Source organism: Metopolophium dirhodum, chromosome 7, assembly GCF_019925205.1.
Source record: "Metopolophium dirhodum isolate CAU chromosome 7, ASM1992520v1, whole genome shotgun sequence".
Classification (NCBI taxonomy): domain Eukaryota; kingdom Metazoa; phylum Arthropoda; class Insecta; order Hemiptera; family Aphididae; genus Metopolophium; species Metopolophium dirhodum.
Genome location: NC_083566.1, coordinates 19,880,000 through 19,891,421, shown reverse-complemented (window position 1 = coordinate 19,891,421; position 11,422 = coordinate 19,880,000). Strand labels below are relative to the sequence as shown.

General features: G+C 28.9%; 1 protein-coding gene and 1 pseudogene across 1 annotated transcript; both read right to left on the bottom strand.

Moving 5' to 3' along the window:
* Positions 1-2,982: 2,982 nt before the first annotated feature.
* Positions 2,983-11,188, bottom strand: LOC132949247 (uncharacterized). The gene is made up of 8 exons (XM_061020031.1): positions 11,054-11,188; positions 10,924-10,971; positions 10,744-10,830; positions 10,414-10,575; positions 5,239-5,295; positions 4,930-5,164; positions 3,850-4,016; positions 2,983-3,342 (listed from the first exon to the last, which is right to left on the bottom strand). Coding segments are annotated over exons 3-7 (528 nt in total). The 5' UTR covers positions 10,817-10,830; positions 10,924-10,971; positions 11,054-11,188; the 3' UTR covers positions 2,983-3,342; positions 3,850-4,015.
* Positions 5,720-6,954, bottom strand: LOC132949245 (uncharacterized; annotated as a pseudogene).
* Positions 11,189-11,422: the final 234 nt, after the last annotated feature.

Below are 11,422 nucleotides of genomic sequence, written 5' to 3'. Positions count from 1 at the left end.
GCATACAACACTTGGATAGCACATTTTTCGTGACATTAAATATTTATTTTAAGTCTTAAAAGTAAATTTAAGCCCCAAAAGAATATAAAAACAAACTTACTTTTATTATCGACTCTTTCGGCGGAATCCGTGACGTGTGTGAACTGCGACGCCCATGAAGAAACGCTCCAGAATACAGCCAGAACTTAGAATATTGTGATTTATGAAAAATAAAATTATACGAAACGCAGTAAGTTTTTTGCTCATATCTTCTTTGCTTATTGAAATTTTAGAATTTTTAATCGACTGTGTCTTCTGCAACGACTTTGAGATTTGCCACAGATAAATAAATAAATGATATAGATATTATACTAGGTACGTCAATATGATGAATCCACGGATATAATATAATGCAACTTTTTATATCAAAGAGTTCCGTGTTAAGGAACAATTTGTTTATTGAAATTTGATATGACAATAAAACCAAAATAGTTTATAATTTTGAATTTGAATTATAACAATATGATATAGGTATTATTTAAATTATTATTTTAGTTTATCAATTTAATTATTGATTAAGGTGGTGAATAGATATCAGAAGCACAAGAATTTTTTTATAAGAGTATATTGTATTTTATGAATTATTAAATAAAAATGTGATTACTGGATTTTAGAGTTAACATAAAGCCATAAACGTATACAGTAAATTCATCAAATACCATAATACCAACTATATTTCTAAAACTCTAAGTCTATAATTTTAGATTCTGAGCGAATCTATGACTGTATTAATTTTATAATGATGTGTTCTTTATTTTTTTAGTATTTTCAATTATTTTTTTTTGTGGTCTGTGTAAATATATTTTTGGTGTTTTAAGGCTGCTGTCAGATCAATTTATGAGAATCCTTGCATTAAATTGTTAGGATTATTTGATATGAATAATTATTTTATAGAAGGTACTTATTTATACGTAAGTCGATCAGAAACTATATTTACGCTGAATATGTTAATAGTAAAAAGCTATTAAATTATCTATTATTTGTATTTATTTGTTAATAATAATTAAAACTTAAATATAGCAGTAATCTTGTTCCTTTCACAAAATGTTTTTTAATTATTTTTAATTTACATTTACATTTATATGTTTGGCATTTATCCCAAAGTGATCTCTGAATTCAATGATGAATTTAATAGTTACATTCTCGGTTACATTAATTGGATTATAAATTAGAATAAACTACAGTTTCCAGCTTCTACTACAACATTATTTTATATTTTATTTTATGTTTTTAATTTTTTAAATTCAGTCTGCACCTTGTGTTGGTGATTTTACAGGTAATATAAAAAAATGTATACTAGCGATGAGTAGGTTAGGTTACCTACCTGATGGTTTAATCAAATTATTTACACGATTTCAATAAAAAAATATCTATGAAGTAAAACATCCGCATTTCTATCAACTATAAATTCATAATTGTATGAGCTATACATGGTACATATATTTTTCGAAAAAATTATTTAAAAAGACAAGAATAATTCCTATTTTATGTCACGCGGCCACACGGGTTAGGTTTTATACATTGCGCTTTTGGGATTAAACTTATAAATGCTTCTACGTAACCCAGTTAACAGATTGTCCGTGGCAATAAATATTTAATTTAAGCCTAAAAAGTAAATGTAAAATAGTAATAATATGAAAACAAACTTACGCGTAAGCATCGACTCTTCCGGTGAAACCTAGCTAGAATGCCGCCGTCGCCGAAGAAACTATCTTTATCCATCTTCATCTCACTCTGAACTGAAACTTGAAAGTATCAAAATATATTATGAAAATAACCTGAATACCTGATCATAACGAAATGTGTGAGTTTGTGTTAAAACTTACACTAGGTATAATGTATACGGCTCATAACTGTCGGTCTATATCGATGGCTTATTACTTATTTGTTCACTGAAATTATTAAAATTGTTTATCGTCGCCGACGAATGTCGACAATTGACGATTGCCATAGATATTATAAATTTATAAAATATATTATTTACTATGATAAATTCATAGAACTTTATATTATACTAAGTATCTATACAGTCTATTGATAAATATTAAATCGTATGTACTTTTACAGAAAGTACTTTGTGATCAGCAATGTACCTATTCTGGTTATCTATTTCAGTTATAGTTCGCATGCCAAATTTAACTATGCGAAACTGGTCCGCAAGTTTATAGACATTTTTTTATTCGAATGCATTATCCCACCAGTTCCTCTAGACACAGTGTTTGAGAAGTTATATTTTTTTGGTACCTAATTAAATTATAATATGAATTATTATAAGTTACCTATGTAGGTACTTGTCCAAAACTCGACTACCGGGATTTAAATAAAAAAATGTGATTTATAGGTAATCTATTGGCTATTGATCTATTATAAAATAGAAATTTAACCTACCAATAATATCACGTTTTATCAAAATCGATTTTAGTTTTTGGTGTAACTTTAAGTCAAATGATCGTAGATAGCTCCCACATAGCATGCAAATATTAAATAAACATAAAATCAAAGTAGGCAAGTCAATGTTTAACCCTGAATAAGTATTGCCAACCAATTGGATATCAACTAAATTAATGTTTATTTAACACACTATAAATATGAAATGACATGGAACTCAATATGAAATAATTATATATACTTAAAGATTTAAAAAACCTTTAATCTTCAAGGTTCGTTAAGTACTCTTTAAACATTCCTTAATATTGTTTAATATTGAATAGATATTCTTTTAACACCAATCAACCGTTCATATAACTTTTTTCACCTCCGATAAATGTTTGTCGAATATTGAGCAGATCGTCGGTTTTTAACTAAAATATTCTAAAAAATAATTATATAGGTATATTTACAGCAATTTGTATACAGTTAATTAATAGAATATTTACAGCAATTTTTATACAATTAATTAATAGAATATTTAATAATTTAAATGTAAACTTAATAATTGCATAACATTTTTTATTATTTCAAAAATATTCAAAATATTTAATGTATTGAATATGTAATTCAACATATATTGTTAGGCCCTATAACAATATAATAATAGTAAAACATAATGTACCTATACATTTATTTAGAATATAATATAATAGTATATATAGTTGAAATATGATATAACTAAAAGGCAAACCTAGCCTAGCTATATTATATTGTACATAATAATTACAAAATTAAATGATATTCATATTCAATGGAACATTTCTTTTTTCTTTTTTATGTTGAATGGTGCTTAAATGAGATAATACTTAATGTATTTTTCAATTTCATCGGTCGATGATTCATTATTCAATCGTTTAATTGATTTAACAGCATCTGGACAATAAAACAAATAACAATAATAATTATAAAAACAAAAATTAATAATTGCATTTTAATGGTAGAAGGCATATTATTATAATATATTAAACACATATTCATATTCCATCCATTAAACTCATTTAGACCGGCATATATTACATTTATATGTATAATTATTATTTTAGATAATATAATATATCAAATATATAGGATTAAATTGCTTGAATCAAAGAAAAAGTATTAAATCATAATTATAGCATTATTAAAATAGTTGTTTTGGAATTAAACATTTTGTATGTGAATATTAGTAATTATTAACTTCCATAAATAACTTATTGACTAAAATATATAATGAGTTATTAATTTAAAAAGGTAGCTGTTATATAAGACTTTAAGAGTATAACAAATTCTTAGTTATATTATATACTACCAGTTATTCATAATAATATAATATAATAGATAAAGAAAAGTAATAGAAGAATTTATGAATGCATATTACGTAAAAATAAATAATATATTTACAACATAATATATAACTTTTGAAATTGATAGGTTTGCAAAACATTTTTTTTTATTTGCTCTGCCATTAAAAGAATATAAGGCTAAGATGTTGTCAGTGAACAAATATCCCATGATTCTTTTGACCATGACTTTGATACTTTTTCCGCCAAGTCCAGCTAACTTTTAGTCTAAAATGTAATAAACAAAAAAAAATAAAGTTTAATGTCATAAAATATTAAACCTTCCATATAGTACTATAAGTATGTATATTATTATAATACAGTAATTATATCTATAGTAAAAAAATATTTACATGTTACCTAAGTTAAGGACCTACTAAAATAATGTAGAATAGGAATAATAAGATATTAATAACCATTTAATAATTTGAATTTGATAAAAAATATATAGATTTAATGTAATATGTATTTAATGTTACTAAGTCAAATCATTATATTCTTTAGTAAAAACTTTTAATTTTAACCTTTAAAATCATTCAATAAATAAAAGCTATACATATTTCTGTAACACAGAAGTCAACTAACGCAAGTCCATTTTTCAAATATTGAGTCAGTTCTATTGTTGGAATATTCTTTCTGTGATCTGTTTAATTGTATTTTAACGTAAGTCCAACTAACAATACATTTATAGATAGTAAGAAGTATACTAACTTAAGTCCTAAACTATGATAGAAGTATAGAAACGTATGTCTAGAGTGATACTTAAGAAAAGTAAAGCGAAATAATATTTTTGAAATATACAATTGTAAGTGCATTGCAATACAAACATTTTTGTATTGTCTCTCCAGTAAAAATGTCATTTTTGTGACTTACGTTACATGACTTCTGTGGTACAGATTTATTTAACGAGTATTTAATTACATAAAAATGATTTATCATAAATTAAAACTAGGCATGAATGCATAATGAAAATATGTTTCACAATAGGTATATAGTTGTTATACGTTTTGTAAACATTAAAATACATTTGTAATCGATTTAGTCTAAATAATTGAACTTGAAACATTGTTTCAAAAACCATTAATTTAAGAAAAAAATTGTCTATATTTTATGAAGTCTAATTATAAATGAAATTACTTACCAATGATGCATGGTATTTCTTATCTTTTCTTCTATATTGTCTAATGTATCTTCTTCATCAATTGGTAATAAGCAGTCCAAATTAGAATATTCTAATGTAAGATCATTAGATTCTTCAACATTATAATTGTGTGAAATCTGCCTTTTGACAACCAATGTCAATTTTTCATTGATGTTTCTAATGCTGTGTTTCAATACTAAAAGATTGTATAAAATGAGTTCCTTAAATTGATCTTCTGAAATTATATATTATACATCATAATTAAAACATTTAAAAATAAAACATTAGAAGGTTAATATTTTTACATACCTGAAGAATTTTTTAATTTATTTGGTTTTGGAGGCGTTTTTTGTTTATTTTCTAATACTGCAACATAAGAAAATACAATAAGTAAGTAACATAATCCTAGTAAATTGTAATCATTGAACAGTTATAAATTTATTATATTATATTTTTAGGTATATTTCTACTTTACGGGACACCTTTTTTTTGCAATTTTTATTATTGAAACTTAAGTAGTTAAGTACGCTGAAAACGATGGTGAAGTCAGAATTTGGCGCTCAGACATAGTTACGAAGTTATAGCACTTCAAAGTTAGTAGATAGTATGTTAAATAACTTTATAAATTACCAAATTTTCATTGGACTATCTTGGCCAGGTCTTACTGTGTATACGTTGCCATGCTTTATAACTAGGGTTCGGTATCGGGTTCAATAAAATAATTTTTTGCATTTTTCCCATTGCATAAATAGTACCTAATAATTAATAAATGTCATTATTTTATTATTTTTGGTTTTTAGGGCTGTACGATTATTATTATATATTATTAGATTATTAGTACTGTGTTATTTTCATTATTATTATTATTATTATTAATTATCTACACTCCGGGCGGATTAGAACGTACCCGACAGGCGTACCAATCGATTATTTGCATAGGTGTTAAATTAATTAAAAAATTCAAACAAAGTTATCATAATATTTTATTTGACGAGTCTAAGTTGCCACAATGCCACCGAAGCTGCTTGTCGTTCCTGCCGTTGTCGACAAATCGTTCCCGTCGTCATTACCATCGCTATCTTCACTCTCGTCATTCAATTCATCGTATTCCTCGTCCACGTGTTCGTCACCGCTGTCAATGCTGTCCCCGCTATTGTCACCGCCACCTTCATTGCTATCGTGACCAACGTGTTCGGTGTTATTTATGTTATAAACTAAACCTGCGTGTTTTAGAAATTCAGCTGTCGGGTCCAATTTATGCGCCCGACAGTGTTTCGTAAACATATACTTGGCCAAGTATCCCGAATAAAATGTTTTTTTACGACAGTAATTTGACATGGAGGCTTTTGAATGCCTCCATAAACTCTCAATTGTATTAGAATGGACGCCTGTCTCCGGGTCTTTGAAATGGAGACTATGGTTAACCGTCATATGCACATAGCCTTCGTTATTTAAGGTATTGTAAGCCTAAATATTAATTATTTAATATTTTATTAATTATTTTTCATTATTAAATTTATAATTAAAATTGTAGGTATAAAATATACTACCTTCCAACAATCTGAAATTATGGTTGTCCCAGGCTTTATCCATTCTTTTATAATGGCAAGTAGGGTTGTGGCGTTACGGTTTCATAACCCCCAAAAACCCATTGCCCTTTAACCCTATGGCCCCGGTGGTGTTTTTCTGTCGTCCAAACTTCGATTCATCGATTTCTACCGTATGCCCATACTCGCCTAGCTTCACCTTACGTACCACCATAGCATCGTATGTGACTTCACGGCAAAATGATGACCTATCAGTAAGTGTTTGGTGGGCAAGTCGTAATTGCAGTTTCATTAATGGGAATGAGGCATTCATCGTCCAAAAATTAACAAAACTACATATTTCCAAAAGGCTGAGATGGGACTTGTAGAAAAATGTATTTTGTCTGAGTGACATGCTATAAATATTAATAGTTAAAGTTTTATTTTTGTTTTTAATTGTAGTTGTATATTTAGTTTGTATCATTAGTTTTTAGTTATTATTTTTATATTTACCTATAGTTGCAATTTTTTTTCGCTTTTTTACTTCCTATTTTTTCCCCACAAATCCACTTGTAGTTATCATTTTTCGACAGATCTTTGGTCAATTTCATGTCATGCCCTCGGATACATTTCATTTCGGTTGGCAATGTACCAAAACTTTGTAATTTGTTGATCAAACCTAACCCATCATCTAATTTTGACCACTCTATCAAATCGAACAAATTTATATGTTTTTCCATTGTAAATACTATATACAGGCCCGGATTAAGGCGTAAGCAGTGTAGGCTTCAGCCTACACAACCACGGATTTAGGGGCACGGGCACTACATACTATCCTTATTTTTTTTTTTTTTAAACTAGAAAAATTGTACAATCTGTAAAATAATTATTGACAATAAGCACAATACTATCCTGATGTTATTTTTATTTAAATAATATCGGAAATTTGAAATAGTAATAATCAATGCGTTTTGTCGTGCGGTCTTCTAAACCTCGTTTTATTTTTAGATTGTTATTTTTCCGTAGAACCGGTCGCACACCGATAACGTATGTAGAGCCGCAGACGGCAGACAATGCCAGTGCGTTTACTTATTTATATTTGTCGTAGCTCGCCGCCGATGGTCATAAATTGGGTAAAATAGTATAAAATATTAAATAGTATTAGTATTTCGTATACACGCGTCACGTGCATCGAAAATTCGTCCATTTGATCGTACGTATGTTTTGTTAACACTATTGTAACTTGTAAATTTAAATTATAAAGGTTTTACTTTAGTGCCAGTAGTGCGTTATATATGGTTTAGTGTTCGATATTTTTGTAAAAATGGATCAGGAACGACATATTAGTGGAGCACAAGCGAGAAAGCGTGCAATTGATAAAAAAGAAAAAGAAGTGATTTTACTTAGTAAAATACCTAGGTTAAAAATTTAGAAATAGTTATGCGTATGTACCTTAGTACAGCAGTTTCAAACTGCTCCGGCGAAAGAGCTTTTTCTGTACTTAAAAGAGTAAAATCCTACTTGAGGTCAACCATGAAGGAGGAAAGACTGAATACATTAGCAATATTTAGCATTGAAGCAGAATTGGTTGAAAAATTAGATTTTAATGATACTATTAACACATTTGCCCATCAAAAAGCAAGAAAAAGAAAAGTATAAAATAATGGTTTGTTACTTTTTGTAATATGATTATTTTATATTTTTATATATCTAAAATATATTTTGTTTAATTTTAATTTTATGTTTTTACTTGTTTTCACATAGGTATTATATACATATACATATTGATGTGGCTAATAAACCTAAAATAAAGTTTTATTATTTATTCAAGTATCGAGTAGAGAAATGTGTACAATATTTTTTTTTAATTGGGGGCACCAAATTTTTTACAGCCTATGGGCACTTAAGATCTTAATCCGGGCCTGACTATATAATATATAATATTGTAATATTGACGCGTACGAATACAAAAACACAATGGATAATATTATTTAGGTAATATTTAAAGCTTGAATTTGTCATTTAATCTTATCGATGTTTATCTGTAACAATTAGAGTAGACCTCATAAAATGTATAATAAAATATTTATTTGTAAATTTTTTTTTTTGGTTTCTGGATATCTAATCAATTGTTTATGTTTCACCACTATTAATGTACCTGTTTATGAACCACTTGCTTTATTTTGTGTAATTGTACCTATTGACTATTGGGTATTTTAGATGGTGTAACTAATAGGTAAGTATACATCTGTTATATAGCACTACTATATATGTCAAACAATAGGTTAGGTCATCCGTTAAGTTAGCTTAGGTCTACACTTATCCAACTCCTCCCCCCCCCCAGACCCCGAAGGGGTCTCCCCCCTCCCACCTAGGCGGACTATTTTCTGCCCTGGGGGGTTTGGGGGTCGAGCCCCCAACCGAGAGTTCCGTAGGACCTCGAGTTCGGCGACCGGAGCCGGTAGGCGTAGGGAGCAATCACATGTTTTTATTTGCAAAAAATGCAAAAAAAGTTTGTCCTGGCCAAGGTTCAAACCGCTGATCCCATGATTACTTTCGCTTAAAAGTTACCACTGCGCAACAGTTCAATACGAAAATTGTTACACAAAATGGGTGTTTAAGGATTATAGTATAAACAGAAAACTATAATTAGCTATAACTTCAAAAGTAAGTACGAGCGCAAAATTCTGATTTCACCATCATTTTTTTCGTCAAAAATATGACTAAGTTCCCCCAAAAAATGACCAAAAAAAGGGGTGTCCCGTAAAGTTCCTCATATTATTTATATAAACTAACAATGGTATTTAGTCATCTTAATAAGAGGTGCTGATTTAATTTTTTTCTCTGTGTTTTGAGTGTAATTTAAAATATTTTTAATTTTTTTTTATATGATAGAAAAATTGCATTTTAATAGAACTAATTATTAGGTATACATACTGCCTAAATAACACCTACTCAACCCGTTACACTATTAGAGCTGGAGTCCCACAAGGAAGCGACATCGCTCCATTCCTTTACTCGATTTTCACTCATGACATACCCAAGACATTTTATACATCTTTAGGCACATACGCTGATGATACGCTAATAACCGCCTCCCACGAAAGCCACGTCACAGCCAGCGAAATGATTCAAAACCATTTAAATATGATCAGCTTGTGGGCAAACAGATGGAAAATTAAAATAAATGAAACTAAATCTGTTCAAGTAACTTTTTCACTACGTAATCTCGATTCTCCATCTGTCACGTTAAACAATATAACAATTCCTAAGGCAAACGAAGTCAAATACCTTGGACTAACTCTCGACAAACGCTTAACCTGGAGCCCACACATTAAACTGAAATGCAAAACTGTTAACTCTAGACTCCATATCCTTAGACCACTCCTAAAATCCAAACTTTCCCTTTCCAATAAACTAACAATATACAAATCAATAATTCGACCAGCTTGGACATATGGTATCCAGTTATGGGGCTCTGCAAAGCCCCCTAACACCAACACTCTTCAAGCTTTTCAATCTATCTGTCTACGATTAATAACATCTTCTCCTTGGTATTTCACAAACAAAAATCTTCACAAAGACCTTAAAATTCCTACACTTAATCAATTAGCAAAAGCACATTACTCTAAATTTCACTCCAACTTAAACTCTCACAGTAATCCATTAATAAAGCAATTTTCTTCCACCTCACTTCCTGGCAATGTACGTAGAAGACTCAAAAGGCAGTGGCCTAGAGACCTACTAAAATAAAAAAAAAAAAATAAAAAAACCACGACATCTAAAATGTTCTCGGTCGGGTGGTGCTGCTGAGTGCCTGCCCCTAAATGTTAAATTCTGTTATTCGTATTATATTAATTATCAAATTTGCCCATTGTACATAATGTTGTATAGATTGTAAATTACTTAAATAAATAAATAAAAAAAAAAAAAGAAAAAAAAAAAAAAGTATACATACGTGATTGAAAAGTTTCAGGAGATGGATATACTTTTCTAGGAGATTCAGATAAATTCCTCTTTTTGTTTTTTTCTGCTCTTGCCAAATTATTAGGAGAAAGTACAAAATGTTTATTTCTTCTATAAGGTGACACATTTTTCACCATGCAGAAATTATCATCAACTGTAAACGGAAATATAATTAAAATTTTTTTTTGTGAAACAGTTTGGACAACTATAATGAAATTATTCAAGTAACTAATATTCTACAAGTATATTACATAATTCCCCCAAAAACATGATTAGAATAAAATAGTATTATATATATAATATATTATAGGTAGGTACATACTAGATTCAAAAACTGGAGTTTTTGATGGTGATTTGACTAATGTTCGTATATTTTTTGATGGAGTAATGAGCATATTATCAACACAAGCTGTAAAAAAATATGAGTCATTAGAAATGAATATAGAGAACATAAAATTAAATATACTATATTAATAAATCATTGAAAACATACAAAACTTACATTTCTTAGACAGAGAATTAATGTTATTTGTACTGGAATTATTATCACCTACAATAAAGATTTTTATCAATTTTGAAGTACAATACATTTTAGGTAGGTATAGTTATTATAATTATATATATTTACTTACCAGAATCATAATTTTAGTTACTTGTCAACAGTCGACCGAGAAACACGTACGTTTATATTGTGGCAGTTCGCTTATCTGACTATTATCCGATTTATTTGTCATACTTTGTACCCGGCATCACGCTCATTACGATATTGCCGCTTTCCTCATAACTACTATGAGTAATAATACAATTTGTAATTGTTGCAATTCACTATTTGCGGACCTCGATGTTCCTATCAAGTGTGATGGGTGTGCTTTGTTATTTCACCCGAAATGCTCAGGACTATCTGCCTCTGAACTAAAATGCCTGGGAATGAAAAATCGACTGCTTAAATTTTTCTGTTCTGACTGTGAAAAGGGTCTTAAAGAATTACCAGAGCTCAAATC

What these genes read in the sequence shown, in the direction of transcription:
- LOC132949247 (XM_061020031.1), bottom strand. Translation starts at nt 10,816, where the DNA reads ATGCTCATTACTCCATCAAAAAATATACGAACATTAGTCAAATCACCA. An exon ending in TCCTGAAACTTTTCAATCAC is followed by an intron (nt 5,296 to 10,413) that starts GTATGTATACTT and finishes CTTATGTTGCAG; the next exon opens with TATTAGAAAATAAACAAAAA. An exon ending in TAAATTAAAAAATTCTTCAG is followed by an intron (nt 5,165 to 5,238) that starts GTATGTAAAAAT and finishes ATATAATTTCAG; the next exon opens with AAGATCAATTTAAGGAACTC.